Below are 22,545 nucleotides of genomic sequence, written 5' to 3'. Positions count from 1 at the left end.
GCTCTCCAATCTCTTAACAGTGTGGTCACTGGCTGAAGGCAGATGGAAGGCAGCTGAGGCACAGCCCAGGACCAGCACCTGCAGGAGTCCACTGTTGGCAATATTCAGTAGATAGGGGACCCCCAGAATGACCAATGACCAACAGGTCCAGAACCAGACCAGACCCTCACCTCCCACTTGGCACAAGCACCTCTCCTCTTCTCTTCCAGAGACAGCTTTACATCCTCAGGAACATTAGGCTTCAGTTCTTCCACAGCTTTCAAATACTTAACCAGACTATTAGTATTAAAAATTTTCAGTGCTTCCTAAAAAAGAAAGTGCAAACAAGATACATGTAAGCCTCATTATACTCATTACTCTGAAGCAATTTTGGTAGGTTTTTAACCGATAGAACCAGAAGGGACTCTGATGACTATCTAAAGATTTATAGGAGACGTCTCTTTGTAAATTAAGGTAGATACCCTTTGGTATCTCTTGAATTCTCTTGAAAAGAACTAAAAATGATTAACGTTCAAGTGTAGTTAGATGTTTGAAACCCAGACTTTTGCATTTCTTGAATCTTTGTGAAAAGAATTACAAAATATTTATTATGCAAATGCAGTTCCACACTTGATACCTTCATGATATTCCGAATAAATTCTGCTACTCCTTTGGAAAAATAACTCAAAGGCTTATTGGACAAAATAATGAGGCAATGGCATTGTTTTCTCTAAAGTTTTAACATATTGAGTGGACAACCTTACTTCATAAGTAAAACAGGATGAAGAATATAACAGTATCTATTAACATTACAGGAAGACAAAATTTATAGTAGGATTTATATGGCAAAAGTTTAATATTGAGCATAAGTATTGTCATGCTACAAGAAGCAGAATTACTCTTTTACCATCAGGTCAAAGTTTTGCCCAAGTCCAATCATACGGACAGTCCTGCCCCAGGGAAGGAGTGACAGTCAGCAAGGACGGGGACAGCCTTTCCTGAACTGTACCTGCTCCTATCCTGACACCCTATGAAAGCAGAAGTCTGGCCTGCAGAACTGATGGATAATAGAACAAAAAATGGGTTGAGACCTGTGACTAGGGCAGAAAACCCACAGGGGAGAGAAGTTGGTAGAAATTCTGGAGTACAAGGTGATTAGGCAGGGTGCGAATTTGTTTATTCACTCACTACACTTAATTAAAAGCCTACTGTAGACATGGCACAACACAGACTCCAGGACCTTTCTCCAAGGCTTCTTTGAGCATTACTAGATTTAGGTCCTGGGAAGCACCCTAACTTCTAAATGCTGGCACAGACCTCAGCTCACTGCCAGGGGCATCCACAGAGTCCCAGGGGTCTCAGGGCAATATCTGGCATAGGACAGATTTTTTTAAGTGAACGTTTATTCTTCCTCCTATATTTTAGTGTCAAACAATATATAATATATCTTGTGGATACATATTCCTGAAACTAGATCTTTCTTGGCACATAAATACATAAGCTTTTTAAGAAATTTGTTCTTTTTAGTTATACATGACAGTAGAGTGTATTTTGACATATTACACATACATGGAGTATAACTTCCCATTCTTGTGGTTGTACATGATGTAGAGTCTCACTGGTCATGTATTCATATGTGAACATAGGAAAGTTATGTCCGATTCATTCCACTGTCTTTCCTATTCCCTTCCCCCTCCCTTCCCTTCATTCCCCTTTGTCTAATCCAATGACCTTCTATTTTCACCATCAATCCCCTGCCTTATTGTGTGTTAGCATCCATATATCAAAGAGAACATTCTTCCTCTGGTTCTGGGGGACTGGCTTATTTCACTTAGCATGCTAGTCTCCAGTTCCACCCATTTACTGGCAAAGGACAGATGTTGTTTCTGGTAAGAACAGGTGTCCACTTTACTAAATGCCAGAGGAAAATCCCTGGGCTCAAATTCTGAAAGGAAGATGGTCAGGCAGAGGACAATGGTACAAGAACTGACACTTCCCACTCTTCTTCCTGGTAGAGAAGGGGCACAGGAAACTTTTTTTCTCCTTCCTTTGCTTGGTAGACCATATCTGCCCTCCCACTTGGGAAGAGGGAAAGAAATCTTCAGGCTCCCCTCTTAACAGTGTGCTGGCCGGCGGAAGGCAGGCAGAAGGCCCCAGGACCAGCGCCCGCAGGAGTCAGCCCATCTGCAGTTTCAGTGGACAGGGGAACCCCAGGAATGATTTCTAAAACCACTGACTTCAGCACTCCCAGCAATGTGGGAGTAAAAGTAGGGGAAAAGACAGCAGGTGGTTGCCTGGTGGCTGGCCAAGAGCACAGAGCACAAGATCAAGCCAGTGAGGGCTGTTAAAGTTGTGGAGAAAACAGTCTGAGAGCAGAGTCCACTATGGTGAGCAATACAGGAGGTCAAAATAAGGTTAAGACCCAGAAGAGAGATGAAGGCCAGATTGAGAATGAAGAAAGGCTCCTGTTAGGGCACCTTTTCCAATAAAGAATGAGAGCAGTAGGACTGCGTTACTGCCTCACTGTATCTTCCTCTTCCCCCACAAGGCCAGGATCCAATTTTAAGTATTCAATAAGTGTGTTCAATGCTGAATAATCAATGAGCAAAAGACCATGTATACCCCCACCTCCCCAGTGTTTCCAAAGGTAGGGCCAGCCATGTTTTCCCTTACACCCCACAAACACCTCCCACAGCATTAAGAGCAAGTTTCCAATATGGTTACATCTTTAGATGTCACTACTGCCTGCTAAACCTGATGCAGGGACAGGGGTGGGAGGATCAAACTGGAAAAAGCAGTATTATGGGGTCTTTAACTTATAGGTAAGTTTGTGTCCATGAATAACTGCTAACAAAACCCTTTAATAATATGAGTACTCTTTCACATTCACAGAATTTTAACTGTGCAAAATAGTTACATGACATTTTCGTTAAAAGCGTCCCCAGTGAGTCTAGGGCTAAAATTATTATGCTCATTTTATGAATTTAAAAAAACAAAACAAAACCAAAAAACCGAAATTATAGTCTTGCTCAACATCAGGCAGCTGGGCTCTTTGCACTAGATCACCCAGTATATTCAGGGACCCATTGAGAAAATTTGAATTAAAATATTCTTCATTTGAATGCTTATTTTTATTAGCCTCAGGGGAACAATGTGTAATACTGGGAAATTTGTTAAATTGTTGTAGCTTTATTTTTTACAGGCAAGGGAATCTCTTGACTTCAAAGGAGGTAAGTAGCTAATGATCTAATGACATATCCTACTAGTGATGGTTGAGAAGATTCCTACCTTATATTTTGAAATGAGTCCACAGGGGCTCTGTCTTTGCCCAAGTAACTGTTCAGCTCTCATAATGTAAGAGTCCAGTTCCATCTGGGACTCTTTCACCTTCTGCTTGACATCCAATTCTTGAGAAATATCCGTTGAGTTCTTCAACACTGCAATTAGTTTTACCACAGTGATCTGTAGGGGGAAAAAAAAATTCTCCAATTAACACTTGGCCCAACTTGGTGAATTCATAAGTTAATAAATATTTTCTTTGAGTAGTAATTTATATTTTTCCCACTAGATGTAGGGATACCTATTTTTTTTGTATTTCTGCTTCGTAGTATGCTTTAAATTATAAAGAAATAAAATAAAATGCAAAAGTGATATTTTACAAAACATTTACAAAGTTCAGAGCCAGCCCCACTTGTCCTTACCCACTGACCACCTGGTTTAAAAGAATAAATTCACAAATTAAGGAATATTAAAGAGAGACCTGGACTTTCTCATTTGCTTCTTGAATCTTTGCCTGAAGCCCAGTTATGAGAACGTGTTGGAGGGACTCCTGGCTTGAAATATTTTGAACATCCATTTGTAAAGTATCTTCAGTTCTGGCCAGAAGCTCTTCATACATAGAGCCTTTGGCAATAAGATGCTATTAAAAGAAATTGAAGAAAGATTAAACCTTCAGATTGCATGTTACATATTAACCTTAACAATCACATCTGGAAACTGTAAAATGTATAAAAGAACAGAGAAACTGCAGAATCACCAATTAGGTAAATACAATGAAAGATAATTAAATCTTACATAAAAAAATAAAATAAAATAGGGCTGGGGATATAGCTCAGCTGGTAGAGTGCTTGCCTCGCAAGCACAAGGCCCTGAGTTCGATCCCCAGTACCACAATAAATAAATAAATAAATAAAAAATAAAATAAAATAAAATAAAATAATCAGAAACCACTTTTCAGCTCTCAAGTTAACAAAATTTTAAAATTTCAATTCTGACTCAAGGGTGATATGGGTATGATAAAATAGAAATTATGTTGCATAATATCAACTATGTAAATGCTGATCTTATTGATCTTACGATAGCAGACAGAACAGGATCAAGAAAAGTTCCTTTCACTCTATCCCCTCCCTGAGCTGTCATTTAATCAATCATTCCGATATTCATATTTTTATTTATCTCTCTTATGTGCACTATGTCCCAGAAATTACACTAGGAGTTAGGCATGATGCAGGATCAAGACAAAACAGTTATTTTTAAATCCTATATTTTTCTATGAATATAATATCATAAAGTATAAAAACACAACTCTGTTTTAAAAACACAAATAGAGCTGGGAATGTGGCTCAGTGGTAGAACACTGGCCTAGTAGGCGTGAAGCCCTGGGTTTGCTCCCCAGCACCACAATTAAAAAGAAAAGAGTTTAAAATAAAAACACAAATAAAATCCCATTATCCACTCTGTTCAGCAAGTTCATTTCTTACTTTAGAATATATTTTGATCAAATATTTTGATTCCATAGAGATTTACTTAATTCTTTATTCATAAGTATATTTCAGTGTAATTATATCTTCACTGTTTATAAGAGGGATCATTGTTAGTGTTTTGAAAATATTTTTAAAATAATTTAAAAACTAATATTTAAAATAGAATTTAAATTTATTTTAAATATTTTATTTAACAGAATATCTTTAAAATATTATTTTAAATATTTAATTTCTACCTTTTTCCTTTCACTTGAATAAATTCCAGACAGACTAAATAAATAAGAATAAAAAATAAAATCAAAAAAGCACAGGCAGATGAAATAAGTTTTTTGGTTTGAGGATTTTGTTTTTGTTTTGTTTTGGTTTTGGTTTTGGTTTGCTACTGGGGATTGAACACAGGGGAGCTTTACCAATGAGCCACATCCTCAGCCCTTTTTATTTTTTATTTTGAGATATGGTCTCAATAAATTGCTGAGGCTGGCCTTCAACTTGAAATCCTCCTACCTCAGCCTCCCAAGTCATTGGGATTATAGGCATGGGCCACCATGGCCAGCTGAAATGAGTTCTTTTAATTTTTATTTTTTATAAATATGTAGTACTTTCAAAGCAACAAAAGGTATCACTCTCATAAACAAAGAAAGACAAAATGTTGAAATATACATCTTTCAGAAATGTAGATTTAGAAAATAATGGAAATGCTCTTTTACTCCGGGAACCACCTATCTCATCCCAATTTGTGACATGCTCCGTGAGTTTTATAGCTGAGCTGGAACTCAGCAAACCTCAATTCTAACTTCTTTCCCAGGAGAACTAAGTAATATTGAAACACACACTCGCCTCATTGCTTTTCAATGACTCAAATGCTTGAGAACCAGGAGTTCTACCATCAGTCACACTTTCTGTACCAAGTAAGGAAGGGAAAGTGGCTTGTTCAGTGGAGAACTGAGTATATAACCCTGACATTCCTGCTGCACTGAGCTGTACATAAGAATGAACCCACTCATCTCCTCACTGTCCTCTGATGCAAAATAATATATATACGTATTATAATGTAATATATATGTAATATTATTTTTATAGACACACACACCAGGGATTGAACCCAGGGGTGCTTACCCACTGAAGCGCATCCCCAGCCCTCTTTAAAAAAAAAATTTTAGTTTTGAGACAGCGTCTCCTTAAGTTGCTTAGGGTCTCGCTAAGTTGCTGAGGCTGGCTTAGAACTCGAGATTCTCCTGCCTCAGCCTCCTGAGGGACTGAGATTACAGGCATGCACCACCACACCTGATGCAAAAGAATATTTTCATCCCATTTCATACCTGGAAAAACTAGTCCAAGAACCAACACTCATAGATATTTCAAGCAAAGTCGGAGCAGATGATCCAGGGATTAAAATCCATGCATTGTTTAAACTCCCGATAAAGAAAAATAAAACTGTAGGCTCATTATTATTTACTTTCAAACTTCTCATTTCCCATAAAATGTAAGTCCATGTAAGTCTCCAACCACTGAAAACACCCTCTTAATACTTTTACACTCATACCTGTAAAGATTTTTCTATGGTGCTGTCCACATCATCTTGATGTTTCACAAGTTCCAAAATGGACTTGGTTTCTGCCTCCCACATCTCCACTTGTCCAATGAGTTTTTCAACCTCTTCAGACACTTTCAGTTGTCCTGTGGATTCTTCATGTTCTTTTTCATGTTTTTCCACATCCTACAATATTCAAAGTTATCACTGAGAAAATGTCATTATAAATGCATTATAAAACCACTTGCCACTTAAGAGTTACACCCCTTTCCAGAAGAGTTCTATTTCAACACGTAGTCATGGGTCACTTAACAACAGGGATACATGCTGGGAAACGCAACAGTAGAAGATGTTGTCATTGTGTGAACATCATAGAGTGTACACACTTACACAAACTTAAGTGGTAAGCCTACTATATACCTAGGTCTCGGAGTATGGTCACTGTCATGTATTTGGTCTGTCAGTGACTGAAATGTCACTTATTATGTAATATCACACTGTATTTTAATGATATAAGGACTGGTTTGGACAATGATAATAGCACTTTATGATAGGGGATATCACTTTATAAATTAAAGGCTTATTCACTGATATTATTGTAATTATAATATTGTTCCTTTTAGATAGCATTATCTCCATTTTACAGGTATATTCAAGTTTCTAAAATTAGGCTTCAAAAACACGTTTCTAAAACTTGTATACAATTTAATTAAACATAGCTATTATGAACAGTAATTGTAAAATGCCAGACTCAGAATCAAATTTTTAACAATTAAATCTTTTCCTATTTATATTCTCTCAGCATACTATAGGTTGATGTTATAGTTTTACAAAGCAAATTCAATGCAAAGTGAATTTTAATCAGATTACATTTTAAATGCTCAGAAAACTATTGTATTTTAAAGCATATTGCTCAAAATAAGATCTTTTCAGATTTCTTCTCATTAGACATTCTTTTTTTGTTTTATTTATTGATTTTATTGATTTATTTTTTTACAGTGCTGAGTGAGAATCAAACTCAGGATTTTTCACATGATAAGCTTGATCAGGCATTCTTTTTTTTCTTTCTTTCTTTCTTTTCTTTTTCGGGGGAGCCAGGGGTTGAGCCCAGGGGGGTTGGAAACCCCAGTGATCCACCATGGCAACTGGCCAAAGCCAACTGAAATTCTTAGATAAAGCTGTATAAAGTTCTTCCTCAGGAGGCACATTTCTGAAACTACAGGTATTATATCTTACATGTGCATGATTTTTAATATATTTACTTGTTCCTTTTCCATATTCTCACCTCTAAACTATAGTCCTACAAATCATACACAAAACAAGGAAGATCAATTACATTCTCCCTCATTTTACAGAAAGGAAATAAGGTTACAACGAGACCAGGGGCTACCTTGGAGTTAAACCATTCTGAGTACCAGTCAGAGTAATTTCTAAGGAAATTTCCAACTCAGTTTTATACCATTTGGAAGCAAAGTCTACTTCTGCCTGACTGTGAAACACCACGTGGAATGAGAGACCTGCAGCCCTTGTATGCCAGCAACTGCTTCATGACAGATACCCACCTACCCATTTTTCTAGAAAATGATCATGTGGGAACGATTATCTAATAATCCATACATTTACCAGTTTTCATAATATGATTTTTATTAAAAGAAAAACAGCAAAGTTAAACTATTCCTATCCACAAAATGAAATATACAAAGTATAACCATGTTACCTTTATATTCTGATTATGATTTTCAGGAAGTTCTACTGATATATCCATTGAAAAATCAGCGGTTGATTTTTCTTCTTTAGATAATACAGTATTTCCAGAATTGTCAAGAATAGGCTGATCCTGTTTTTTTGTAAGCGGCAATTTCATTTCCTGTAAAAAATTAATTTCGTGAAATTTAATGCACATATTTCTATTTGTATGCAGATAAATACTCTAAATAATAGATGGGTATAATATATTCAAATATATCTTTAGGATTCATCAACCAGCAACAATGTTATGAAATGAAAATGTCTCAAAAAACATCTAAGTCTCAAATAGTTAAAAATAAGGAAAAGAATAATTTATTATAGCTGGGCATGGTGGCACATACCTGTAATATGAGCAGTTCAGAAAGCTGAGGCAGGAGGATCGAGAGTTTAAAGGTAGCCTCAACAAAAGTGAGGAGCTAAGCAACTCAGTGAGACCCTGTCTCTAAAATAAATACAAAATAGGGCCGGGGATGTGGCTCAGTGGTTGAGTGCCCCTGAGTTCCAATCCCCAATTCCCCCTTACAAAAAAACAAAACAAAACAAAACAAACAACAGTTATTGTAGCTGGGCATGGTGGCACAAACCTGTAATCCCAGTGGCTCAGGAAGTGAGGTAGGAGGATCACAAGTTCAAAGCCAGCCCTAGCAACTTAGTGAAGCCCTAAGCAACTGAGCAAGACCCTGTCTCTATATATTTTAAAAAGGGCTGGAGATGTGGCTCAGTGGTCAAGTGACCCTGGGTTCAATCCCCAATACCAAAAAAAAAAAAAAAAAAAAAGGAAGTTTATTGTAAATCTGCTTTTATGAAGCACTGAAGCACTGTGTCAAATATAACAAAAGCCCAGAGTATGTTTTCAAGGAACTTGAAATCTAGCATGTGACATAATGCTTATGCTATTCTTTAATGGTAAATGAATTTCAACTAGAAAGCTATATCTTAGAAAGGGGTAAAGAGTTAAAAGTTCTCTCAGGTATCCACCCAAGAGAAATGAAAACAGATGTCCAAGCCTGTGTAAATGTTCACAGCTACGCTATATATAACAGCTCACAAAGTGGAAGACTCCAAATGTGCATCAACTGATGAGTGCATAAATAAAATGTGGCGTACCCACGTAACAGACTAGTATTCACCAGTAAAAAGAAATGAAGTGCATACAGATATATCATGCTATAAAGTGATGACCCCTGAAAACACCATGCCAAGACATAAGTCTGTCACAAGAGACCACACACCATATGATTCCATTTATGTGAAACGTCCACAACAGATAAGTCTACAGAGAAGAAGGGCTTGGAGGTTTTCGCAGGCAATGTGGAGTGACTGCTAGTAGGTGCGGGGCTTCTTTATGAAACGGATCACGGTGGTGTCTGCTGTTTACAGCCCTGTGAACATTCCGACCCATACAGCATGACACGTTTTAAATGAGTGAATTGTATGATATGTGAATTATATCTCGATAAAAAGGTTGCCAAAAAGGAAAGAACTTACAGGTGGAGTTTTTGTAATAAGTTTTCTCCATCTTTTATTCAGCCTTCTTAGTTCTTTAGATATAGATGATCCAACTTCAACATTGCTGACTTGAATTAAGAAACTTCCCACTTCGTTTACAGTGGTGTGTTCTGCATTCCACTCGGCAAGTGTCTCAAAGGGAACCTACAATAACATATAAGCCACATAAACATCCAATGGTACCATGCTTGTCTTTCTGTAATCTATAATAAATCTTCGCCAAGGCTAATTTGAAGCAAAAGTGAGTCTAAGGACTGTGCAGAGACCAGGACTCTCCCCACAGGGAATTCACCCAGTCCTTTAGCTCCAGCTCTTCCTCTCTAATTGCTATTTGGCAGGTACCACGCACCTGTTTTAACTCCTGGTCCTGGAGCTTAAAGAAGTATATGCTCTAATTTTCTAAGTGGTTGATGAGCTTACAGCCGAGGTAACTAAACATGTTCAAGGAATGAAGCCCTTTATGTTTGAGTGATTTTTTTTCATGAACTCTCTAGGCCAAAGAATTATCTAATAGTTCCCATTTTTATGTTGTCAGCTTCAACTACTTAGAAGTAGCATGGTGTCCAAGAGATAGATGCTGCTGTTATCTCCCTCACAATGTAAAGTATCCTACAAGATTTCTTTAGCATCCCGGGGCATCTCGGAAGAGTTTGGGAATTTCAGGCTCATGGATGCTATTTTTCTCAGGGTTATGTACAGTTTAAAAGAGGACCTTTAAAGACAGAAGAACTGTTAGAAGCCAAAGATATGAACTTCTAGTACCAATGTGGGTGACGGGGAGTAGCGGCTCACAAATCCCCATGCTCCCCTTTTTCCGCACCCGTACACCTAACAAATTTTACTTCTAAACAAGTAACTTATATCCCATTAAGTAATTTCAGTTTCCACTTGGGAAATGTTTAATCTGCATGGCTATCCAGTTCCACTGGCAACAAAGTAGCACAAATTAAAGAAAGAAAAACTTCCTCAGACAGTCATACAAACAAGTCATCACATGACTAGTGAATGAAAGCAATAATGAATTACATTCACATTTCTTCCACCCCTCTCCACATCAATCTAAGGTATTTAGAGTTTTCTCCCCTAGAAACCTAGGAAGGTTTTAGAGGGAAAGGTTTCAACCAGATCGAAAAGTGTAACTTTTAAAAACAACAGTTTATTTGAAATGTGTCTATAAGCCATCTGGTACCACAAGCATTTTATTTCCTTACACAAAAGCTCAGTAATGTCTCCCAAAAGTATACCATGTATATAAATTATACCCTAATAAAGCTGTGCATTTGTGTGCATGTGTGTGTAAAACCTATAATGTGGATAAAGCATCCTTTGGATCATTATATTAGGAATAATCTAAACTCTTTCCAAGACCTTAGAGAATTTTCCAAAAGATGAAGAAGAGATGTTTACTTTTCTCTGGATTTTCACGGTTGGATTAAAAACAGGAGTCACTAAGCAAAACTTAAAAAGTAAAGTTAAGAAGGTGTCGTTAGACTGCAAATACCTCTTTAACTTGTTTCTTTGTCTCCTCAAAACCAGCCTTCAGTAAGCGAAGGTTTTCCTCATAAGTAACCCAACAGGCCAGGACTTTTTCCAGAGTGGACTTCACATTATACACATTTTTTCTGTACATAGAAATATTATTTTCCATCACCATATATTGTTCTTTAATATTCTCATGCTCTCCAGCTGCAATAACACCAAAACAAGAAAGTAATCTTAGAAAACAGCATTTTCTTAATAACACTCTTCAGAAAACTATTTACATGTCAATTGAGAGTATTGTTCTCCAACAACATTAAAAGTGAACGCAAGAATTTTCTAAAGAAATCATGCATGTAAAACTAATTTCCAAAGCATTAAAGAATAAAGACAGCAAGTATGAAATGTCATTTTTAAGTGATGGTCATTTCATCAAAAAGTAACTGAACTACTTTACCTAAATTTTTATAAATTTCTTCACATTTTTGAAAAGGAGTATCAAGTTGCGCTAGGAACTCTTTTTCTTCAATAAATTTCTGGGGAAAAAAATATTGACAGTTTTCACTTTTAAATATTTTCCAAGAAATCAATAATGACATATAGGATGTTGATGGAGCATACAGTTGTTAAAATTTCTATAGTACTTTACTACTACATATTCCAGTGGAAGATGAAGGGTAGGTCATGAAGAAGAACAGGTGAGATCTAGAAACCAAAGTGTGACCAGTAAGTATGACACTATGACCCCTAAGGACATTTATCTTAAGTGGGGTGATATGTTCTACAATGGTTTTCCTCCTGTGGGAAAAGGGAAGTTAATTAAATTTATAGCAATTTCAAAATCTCATACTTATTATATTTTATTAATATTGCATAATTGCATCAGTTGCTCTTATTTCATATGTTTTGTTAATGTTGAGTAAGTTTTTATTAGATATATTAGATTTTGTTACACGTATATTCTCATCCATCACACAAGAAACATTTGAGAAATGGCCATTAACTAAATTCTGCCTTGGAAAAATACTGAGTATTTTTTGTAAACTTATTATGTGCCAGTGAGGTACTACTTAAATAGAAAAATGAAAATTTGAAGAAGACTAAAAATTAAAATATTAAAAATCTAAGGGGTTGGGGATGTAACTCAGTTGGTAGAGTGCTTGCTTTGCATGCACAAGGCCCTGGGTTCGATTCCGGGCACCAACAAAAAAAAAAAAAAAAAAAAAAAAAAAAATCTAGTCTAGGGCTGGGGTTGTAGCCCAGTGGCAGAGTGCTCACCTAGCATGTGTGAGGCACTGGGTTCAATCCTCAGCACCTCATAAAAATAAATAAATAAAATAAAGGTATCTGTCCCCATCTACAACTAAAAAATAGTTTTAAAAAAATCTACTGTAGTTTAGAATGATGCTTTTTGTTTGGGAACAAAGTATTTCCATTATAAATTATAAATCAATTTCTCATCAGGTTTTTCAATTTTTGCATTGAAATTTATAATCTTGGATTTTTTCCCCCCAGACTCATGTTCAAAAATGGAAACAGAAGGATAAGAACCAACTGTAGAGGTGACAGTTCTGTGATGCTTTGTGAACATACTAATGTTTAAATCACTTGAAACATTTTCTGCTATAAATTGGAAGAGCTAAAGTCATAAGAAAAGTATCTCAAGACAAAACTGAAAAGGTATTTCTTTTTCTACTATTAGAACTTGAAAAGCTAAGACTAAATATTTTAAGAAAAATTTACTTGTTGAATGAAATTGTGAATCAGGGAAGAAAAAATATGAAACAAAATTCTGAGTCAATGAATGAAGGAGTTTTGAGTGGAAAATAACCACTGAAACCTGGTAGGTTAATTGTCCTGGTTAACTCAATCTTGTAAATGATGTTGTTTTCTGTTTCCTGTCCTCCCCGCATGCCTGCAATTCTTCTCTTCAGGCAATGTTGAAGCTAACACGAGCAACCACAGAACCTGTCCCGAATCATTAGAGTTAACAGGAAATTAAGCCAAGGAAAAACGCTAACTCAGCACCCAGGCGGGGGGGGGGGGGGGGGGGGGGGGGGGGGAACACCACGACCACGACGGGGGGGGGGGGGGGGGGGACGATAGTGGCCCAAGACAGAGTAAAGCAGCTTACATGCCAGTCTTCCAGCAATAATTCCACAGATTCTTTCTTCCCAAATTTTTTGTTCCAAACATCCAATTTTGATTTCGCTTCATCTAGCAATGCAAGAACTGAGCACTTGTAGTAATGAAATTCTAGAAGTAGAATGAAATTCTTCCCTAAAATGTTGTTCACCCTGAAAAACATTGCACATTTTAGAACTTAATATAATTGACAAAATGTGAGAAACCTGTTTGGCATTTTAAAAAACATTAGGGCTTTAACCTTCTTTAATAAATACATGGAACTCACATGTATTCTAAAGTTGTTTTTTTTTTTAATGTAAAATAAATATTATAGGAAGATATGAAACAACCCTTTCTGAGGTAAAAACACCTAACAGAACATTTTCTGGAGAAATTATTCCCCATTGAGAAATCCTGTAATGAAATGCTGATCTACAAAATACCTTACTAAATTTGAAAACTTCTGTATAATTTAATACAACTACAATTTTAAAAGTTGACACGTTAAAAGTTTTCATTACCAAGGCGATCACCCTCATTCTAATAAGTTGCTTATGAATAATGAGAAAAGAGAAGACAATGTAGACAACCACCCATTAAACAATCTCTGTATCGACAGTGTTGTCCAGTTTATAAAGTGCTTTCCTGTACTTCCTCCTTTGATTCGTACCCTTCTGAGACATGGTCAGGGTAACTGTCATTATCCTGTATTTACAAACCAGAAAACAAGCTCAAAAAAACAGAGCTTACACCAGAGTATTGTACCATTCAATAAAAAGGACATTGGCATGTTACAATGTTACTATTACAAAAAAATTGAAGGCACTGTTATCAAGATTTAAAGAGAACACTTAAAAAATCTATGTGTCTGTGGTCCCATGGCACCAAGCTACTGCTCCCTCGTGAACAGTACCAGCGGTTAAGCAAGGTAGTGCTACAAACCGTCTCTTCATCTCCTCCAAGGTGTTAGGAGGCACCAATGGTGAATGTTCTTCATCTCTATTTTCAAAAGCCATGAGAGTACTTGAATGGTAGTCAGATCTCTCCATCAAACTCTGAAAAGAAATTTAGTGTGACATAAACTAGACTTACTGCCAAACCCTGCAAATTGGTATGTTCATCTCACTAATATATCTTTTTTCAAAAAGGTCATAAAGCCCCTTTCTTTTTAACCAAGATTTTATGAGTAAATATTTTAACACAAAAGTTGTAAATATGAAACATTTTACAAAACAAGCAGGCTGCCATTTCTTTGGTAAAACCATTATCTTTTTTTTTTTTTTTTTTCCTTTTCTGGTGTATTTTCCATTCCTTTGGGGGCTCAAATGCTATTATAAATCTTACATATCAAATTTCATGCCATTTCAGTGGGAACCTAATCCTCCTCGTTTTAAACCAGTCTTCCTCTGTCCCCAGCCTTTCTCTGGAACCTTACAGTTGCTTTAGAACCTCTTATAGTGGGCTGGGGCTGGCGTTCAGTGGCAGAGCACTTGCCTAGCACATGTGAGGCACTGGGTTCCATCCTTAGCATCACACAAAACTAAACAAACAAAATAAAGGCATTCTGTCCATCTGCAACTACAAAATTTTCTTTTTTTAAATAAAGAACTTCTTGTACTGCATTCTTATTGAACAAGCACAAAGGTCATGAACATGAAAGCACCTTCTGAATCCCTCAAATCCCAGGGAACCACGACACTGGGCTCAATTACCCACTGCATTTGCTTCTCTTCTTTCTAGGACAAATTCTTTCAAGAGCAGAACCTAACACAGTACTGATTTTTCTGCATCTCTTTTGCTTTTCCAACCTTGAATAACGTCATTTTCTCTTCTGTCTGAGTCATGGCTTCCGAGTAATTCTGGGAGGTCGGTAACTCCTCCTCCATGAGCTTCTGCACCTCCCGAAGCCAGGCTTCAGTTTCACAGAGGGGCCCGGGCAGGGCATCGCTCAGGTTTGTTCTCCATGCATTAATCTGAAAAGAAAGGAAGATGTCCTTCAGCGGAACTTTCCAACACATTTCTTCACACAGAGTATGTTTGATTCTTCGAAGTGCCTCCCAAAGCCAAGACTGATAAATGTCATCCGTTAGTCAAGACAATGGGTAAACTTCTTAGTCCTAAACACCATTTAGATACTTGCGGATCAGGAATATGATTTGTTCAAAAGCTGTAGGAATGGGCTGGGGAGATAGCTCAGCTGGTAGAGTGCTTGCCTCGCAAGCACAAGGCCCTGAGTTCGATCCCCAGTACCACCAAAAAAAAAAAAAAAAAAAGCTGTAGGAAAAGAAGACACAAGAAAGAGGAAGGTTTGGGTAAATCTATATTAAATTATATGGGGGAATTCTGAAATGCTAAAAGCCCTCCTCTAAGAAGGGATGGTCAAAATCAAGGACTACCATTTGAAATGCTGTGCGGCCTTGTGTTCTCTTACATTACAAGCACACTTTCCATAGATTTATAGATTATTTTTCTCCCTGGCTCCAGCCACATGTTCACACTAGAAATCTCTACCGTATCTCCTGATATCTGCCCGTCGCCACACCCTCCACAGTTCAGGCACACCTCTTCCTTCCTCAGCTCCCCGCCACTCCCAACACGCACACATGAGTCACACAAACCCTGACAGTGTTTCTCTAAACATGCAAAGCAGTGGCTTTCTCTTCCCCTTTTGCCTGGGTTTTCTTCCCTTCTAACTACTGTCAAAACTCACTCACTCACACGGTCACTTATTCACCTATCAGCAAATATAGACAAGCAACCCATCAGCAAAGAGTGGACTATAAAACTAAAGAAGGCTTCTAGAATGAAGAGGGGACATGTGGTGGCCATGTCCCATGAAGTGCTGGGCAGCAGTTAGGAGCAAATCAGGTGCCCACTTGGTGACCTGGAGGTACCTTAAATACACTGTACTTAGAAATAAAAGAAATCATGTACAGCCTGAGTTTACACACATTAAAAGTACATGTTCACATAAAATCAGTATGTATTTTGCAAAAACATCTAAAGTAAAATGATACACACTAAACACTTCAAAATGATGACTTATAGAGAACTAGGAATGGAAAAGAAAGTGTGGGTATAAAAGTAAATAAACACATAATAAAACACAAAAACAAGAGCAGGGCTTGCCCAGACCCAGGCACCAGGTATGAATGGAAGAATGGAGTTCAACACAACCCCCTGCAGCACATCGGGGCCAATTGAAATGAAAATGAAAGCCACAGCTCTTGACTCAATCAGCTATCGTGGGAGGCAGATAGGTACCGTGGTTACAATGAAGAGTGGCAGGTGATGTGAAGGAGCCAGCCAGCAAGAGGCACTGGGGGCGGATGTGCAAGAATACTAGACTGATGAATGGAATTCTTTTTTTTCTTGTTTTTTGTAGTACTGAGAATCAAACCCATAGCCTTGTTCATGATAGACAAGCACTCCACCACTGAGCTACACTCCAGCCCATGATCACGGGAATTCTTGAGCACAATAAAAATCCATCTCCTGGGCTGGGGTTGTAACTCAGTGCTACAGCACTTACCTATGTGTGAGGCACTGGGTTCAATTCAATATATATACAAGCATATATATATATATATATATATATATATATATATACATATATTTATGAGTGTGTACACATTTATATACATGTATATATGCATAAATAAATAAAATAAATGTCCATTGACAAATTTAAAAACTAGTCTAAAAAAAAAATACAGGCTGGGGTTGTGGCTCAATGATAAAGCCCTTGCCTAGCATGCATGAGACGCTGGGTTCAATCCCCAGCACCACATAAAAAAACTAAACAAAAAATCCATCTCCAAGGACATCTCCTTTCCTAACTGTGGCTTTTTATCCATATTACTCATGTACTGCTTTTAGTGGTATTCTCCTCCCAAAGACACCACTCTGAAGATCAAGCACAAATCAAAATTTGATTCACTCAAAGTAACCTCCTCTGATGCAAGTGTGTTAAGTCTGCACTTTCTCTTTCTGTGCTCTAGTTCTACTGAATGAATCAAGACTATTCTTAGAGGTAAGGTGTTTTTACTTAGCGGGGAAAGTAGGCAAAACCTGCATATTACATGGTATTCACTTCATTATTAATTCATTCAAAAATAAAAAGACACGCTTTTGGTTTCTACTAAGGCAGCAAATAATGTAAGCACTAAATTTTACAGGATTTTTCACTTTGCCTTTTGATTTTTGCCTGACAAGTTTATTTTCTCAAAAAGCAAGTAGCAAAGGCAATTCTACAAATTTAAACCATTACGTATATGCCATTAAGTTTCCAGTTGGAAACCAAGAATCAAAATTTTAATATAAACAAACCCGCTTTTCTTTTTTCAGTGCTAGGGATGAAACCAGGGCCTCATGCATGCTAAGCAAAGGCTCTACCACTGAGCTACATGCCTAGTCCCAGCATGTTTCAATTATATCTAATTATTTGTGCATTTTCCAAGAAACAAAGAACAAACTAGAAAACTGATAAATCTTTGAGTTAGAGGCTAAGAAGGATAGATCCAATTTAACTATAATTCTTTGCATAACTAAAAGAAAGCTGCATATATATGTATATACGCACATATGCATATATGTATATATGCATATGCATATATATATATATATATATATATATATATATATAAATTTTTTTAAATGAAACCAAACCTGTGCTCTTTACTCAGGGTCACACTCAAAATATTTATATAGTAGTCAAAAGAAGAAAAACAGAGACAATGTTTACCTTTCATTCCTTTCCTTTCTCACTTAACATAGAAAACAGGTTCCACACTTACTTTCTCAGACAAGTACTTTTGAATTGGGTTGAAAATTTACATAAGATCTTATCAGGTCAAAAATAAAATGATTTCTTTTTCTATAGCAGGCTTAAAATGAAACCATTACTAGAATGCTTTAAGATAACCCTGTTCTCAAACTACTAAACCAAAAACTGGATGATACTGAGTTTTATACACTTGATGACTTCAAAATCAGCATGTCTCATTTTGCCACAGTGAGAAAATGAACTGCAGTCTACTTGAATAAGAATAGAATTCTCAGATACTATCAATTTGTAGCACTCAATCTTGTAAAATAATTCTTTTTTTGTGATTTTGCTCATTATTTCAGATATTTTTTCCAAATCATATTCTGGGAACTTAGGCCAGGTCTCTGTGTCCTGGAACAGGCTGAACTGTACAGACACTCTCTTCTTCATTGACTTTATTAAGGACCTGTCACAGATAGCTCTTGTCCCTTTACAAGAGTCAGATCTAAAGCTGAGATCATCAGGTACAGATGGTACAATGAGCTTGCCCCCTGATTGGAGGATTCCCGAGGTGCACACTTTTCTCAAAATTAGGTCCTCAGAAAGGATGGCTCTTTTAAGCCAGGAGACAACTATTTAACTCAACAAATGGTGTGGAAAATATATTCAGAAAACAGGCCAACCCTTCTGACCACTAAGCAGAAATCAGCACACATCTTCTGTTCAAGACCAGAGTAATAAGTTTTGACTTTGTAGGCCATATAGTCTTTCTGTAAATACATTAAAAATTATTTCATTATCAATTTAAAATAAGTGGATTTTATGATATGTAAATTACACTTCAATAAAGTTGCTTGTTGAAAATGAAGGTGAAATAAAGACATTTAGAGATCAAAGAAAACTATGCAAATTTGTCATTATACTCTAAGATTAAGTTAAAGGAGGTTGAAGGGCATCTAGGTTGGTTCCCTTCAATTGATGAATGAATAAAGAAACTGTGGTGTGTATATATATACAATGGAATATTACTAAGCCATAAAGAAGAATAAAATTATGGCATTTGCAGGCAAATGGATGAAGTTGGAGAATATCATGTTAAGTGAGATAAGCCAATCCCCAAAAACCAAAGGACGAATGATCTCATTGATAAGCGGATGATGATACATAATGTGGGGTGGGAGGGAGGCAAGAATGGAGGATGGAGGGACTTTACAGAGGGAAAAGAAGGGTGGGAGGGGTGAGGGGGAAGAAAAATAACAGAATGAATCAAACATCATTACCCTATGTAAATGTATGATTACACAAATGGTATGCCTCTACTTCATGTACAACCAGAGAAACAAGTTGTACCCCATTTGTTTACAATAATACCCCATTTGTTTAAATATTTGTTTATAAGAAAGAAAGAAGGAAAGAAGGAAAGAAAGAAAGAGAGTTAAAGGAGGTTTTAGGCATGAGGAAACTGGCCTCAATGGAGACCAAAATCCATAGGAGGAATTAGAAATGGTAAATATCAAGACAAATATGAAAGATTAATTCCTCTTAAAATAATATTCTTTAAAATATATGGTTATTCGAGGGAAGGAAATTATATCATGACACTGGGTGCTTTAAAATATATGTTTATGCCACATATATGATATGCATGTCACAAATGCATTTGTATATAGAACAACTAACTATAGGATAAAGAATGGGAGGTAAATGAATCAGTTTGATGGTAAGAATTTCACGTATTAAACGAAGTTGTACAATAACTAAGGAGTTGTACAACTATGAGCCAACCACAAAAAGTGTGGCTGTCTAATGTAATCCCTAGAACAACCCCTAAACACACAATGGAAAGAGGCAGAATGAAAAAACCATGGGCAAATTAAAATGGAACTCTACAACAACAGCCCTAACAATTCAAAAAAAGACAAGAAGGAAGAAATTGGAGATACAAACAAACAGGGAATAAACAAAACAGAAAGCAAAATGGTGTACCTATTTTGAACCATATCAACCTTTACATTAAGTGTAAATGGACTAAGCCCTTCTATTAAAAGGCAGATTTTCAGAGTGGATAAGAAAGTGAGATCCAATCCTGTGCAATCTTTAAGAGATGCCCTGTGAATACAAAAACTCAAAGGGGTTAAAAGTAGACGAAGGAAAGAGATGAGCCATATAAACAGTTGGCATCAGAAGACTAGAAGGACTCCATTCATATCAGAATAGGTAAACACTTTTTAAAAAAGATAGCATTACTAAAGATAAACGGGTATTTCATAATGGTAAAAGCATCAATTCGCTAGGAAGACACAACAATCATAAATGTGTATATTCCTAACAAAATTTTAAAATGCATGAAACAAAATTTGACAGGATTAAAAAGAGGTTTCTACAAATTTTAAGACCTCCTGGCAGTTGACAGAACTGGACAAATTCCAGTCTGAACAACGCTAGTAACCCACCTTGTCTTCATTGATATTTACAGACTAATAGGTAATAATTGCAGAATACACATTCTTTTCAAATGCACATACACCATAAGTAGGGTCAGAAATCAAGCCTTCACAATAGCCAGATTGTGGAACCAACCTAGATGCCCTTCAATTGATGAATGGATAAAGAAACTGTGGTATATATATATACACAATGGAATATTACTCAGCCATAAAGAATAATAAAATTATGGCATTTGCAGGTAAATGGATGAAAATGGAGAATATCATGCTAAGTGAGATAAGTCAATCTCAAAAAACCAAAGGAAGAATGATCTCGCTGATAAGTAGATGATGACACATAATGGGGGCGGGGCACGAATGGAGGAAGGAGGGGCTGTATAGAGGGGTAAGAGGGTAGGGGGAAAACATAACAGAATGAATCAAACAACCTTACCCTATGTAAATGTATGATTACACAAATGGTATGCCTTTACTCCATGTACAAACAGAGAACCAACATGTATCCCATTTGTTTACAGTAAAAATAAATATATAAAAATAAAGAAAAAAGAAAGAAATCAAGCCTTAATAATTTACAAGATGAAAACCATACAGATAGATTTAGACTTAACACACACATATCCATCCTTACACATTCTTTCTGGGTTTGTCCCTAATCCTTTCAAGCATCTATTGATATTGACACATGATGGTGGAGAAGAAGCTGCAGGTCAACCAAATCACCTACTGTGGCAAAATAGGCATAATCTACCATGGAAACCAAGAATAGCTGGAAAATATAACACTGGATAAGTCTGCACTGACGCACAATGCCACAAATTCTTACTTAAATTCAACTACTCTCCAAATGACACTATGGAAAAAATATAATACTATCCCGTATTCTGATGCAGCATCTATCCTGTATTTTATAGAATTCTTCATGAAAACCTACAGTAAAGTCTTCATCCAAGAAAACAAAGATGCCCCATGAAAATGTTCTTCAAGCCAACATAACACAGTAACCTTGTGGCTGAGGCCATCCCAGGCTTCTCTCAACTGTAATTCATCTTCAGTCAGCTCCTGCAGATCCCTTTTTAGAGACAGGACTTCCAGGAAGGGTACTTTTTCTTCATCGAATAACTCCATAAAGGACATCAGGCTCTACAATTAGAAGAATATTTTAAAGGGTGAAACATTTAATTCCATTTATAAAATGTAATCTGCTCTTTTAAGGTCCACACCTAAAGGTTATATTTAAATTTTGACTTAGATAAAGGTAAAATCCCTGATCCCAGTACCCTCTCTCTGGTACGATTTCTTTCTTCAGTGCATCCTGATAATTTGGGTACCAGCGAAAGGACGTGAGTCTTGGCTTGAGACCTGGGTGGGCGATGTTAGATGCCTACCGGAACAGAGCACCCAGCTCTAGCGGTCATCATGATGCCACATGCAAAATGTGGATTGGTTTGTCCTCCCAAATACGGGTTCACCACAGAATAAGGACAAGTACCCGTGAGAATTATATCACAGCAGCTGGCATGCATAAACAATTTTCAAAGTGTTTATGAGCCAATTCTTCCAAATTCGTTTTGTACAGATCAAAAGACACTTTCTCCCTACCACCCCAAATTTAATTAACGAAGCTTTGCTTGGTTCTCATTTGTGTGAAATGTCAGTGTTTAAGAGTCATCAATTCTGTCAGACACATGGCACACCTGTGTAATCCCAGTGACTCAGGAGGCTAGTGCAAGAGGACCCCAAGTTCGAGGCCCACATGGGGAAATTAATGAGACCCAGTCTCAAAAAAAAAAAAAAAAAAAGAGGGCCAGGGGTATAGTTCAGTGGTAGAGTATTCCTATGTTTAAGTCCCAGTTCTTGGGGGAAAAAAAAAAAAAAAAAGAGTTATCAATCCCTTAAATATTATTTATATAATTACTGGTGATTTCTAATTAAATTTTATATGAGATGGGCCTGGTGGCATATCCTTAAAGCCCTGAGGCTGGGATGGAGGACTGTTTGAGTCCAGGAGGTCAACCCTACCTAAAAAAAAAAAAAAAAAAAAAAAAAAAAAAAAACATGAACCAAAGGATAGTTAATTTATTTAACTTCTTTCTGATAATTAGTAACTTCATAAGCTCTTTTATTTAGGAAACATGAATCTATTATACATTCCTAAATCAAAGATGTGTGCCTGAACAATACACTTCCAGT

The 22,545-nt window shown here is 36.7% G+C and overlaps 1 protein-coding gene across 4 annotated transcripts in view; it reads right to left on the bottom strand.

Annotated features, from left to right (window-relative positions):
• Positions 1 to 22,545, bottom strand: part of Syne2 (spectrin repeat containing nuclear envelope protein 2) — a 319,905-nt gene that overhangs the window by 195,479 nt on the left and 101,881 nt on the right. For all 4 annotated transcript variants that reach the window (XM_047541762.1, XM_047541761.1, XM_047541763.1 and 1 more), the window contains exons 11-22: positions 21,358 to 21,495; positions 14,946 to 15,110; positions 14,080 to 14,192; positions 13,145 to 13,307; positions 11,468 to 11,546; positions 11,033 to 11,217; positions 9,511 to 9,675; positions 7,991 to 8,140; positions 6,286 to 6,459; positions 3,740 to 3,898; positions 3,268 to 3,441; positions 171 to 305 (exon numbers count right to left, since the gene is read on the bottom strand). In XM_047541762.1, the coding sequence (XP_047397718.1) occupies positions 171 to 305; positions 3,268 to 3,441; positions 3,740 to 3,898; positions 6,286 to 6,459; positions 7,991 to 8,140; positions 9,511 to 9,675; positions 11,033 to 11,217; positions 11,468 to 11,546; positions 13,145 to 13,307; positions 14,080 to 14,192; positions 14,946 to 15,110; positions 21,358 to 21,495 (1,800 nt within the window). The remainder of the gene's footprint in view (positions 1 to 170; positions 306 to 3,267; positions 3,442 to 3,739; positions 3,899 to 6,285; positions 6,460 to 7,990; positions 8,141 to 9,510; positions 9,676 to 11,032; positions 11,218 to 11,467; positions 11,547 to 13,144; positions 13,308 to 14,079; positions 14,193 to 14,945; positions 15,111 to 21,357; positions 21,496 to 22,545) is intronic.

The sequence above is a fragment of the Sciurus carolinensis genome, chromosome 2 (assembly GCF_902686445.1).
Source record: "Sciurus carolinensis chromosome 2, mSciCar1.2, whole genome shotgun sequence".
In the NCBI taxonomy this organism is placed as follows: Eukaryota; Metazoa; Chordata; class Mammalia; order Rodentia; family Sciuridae; genus Sciurus; species Sciurus carolinensis.
Note: the sequence above shows the minus strand (reverse complement) of the source record. Positions and strands in the feature narration are given on the sequence as shown.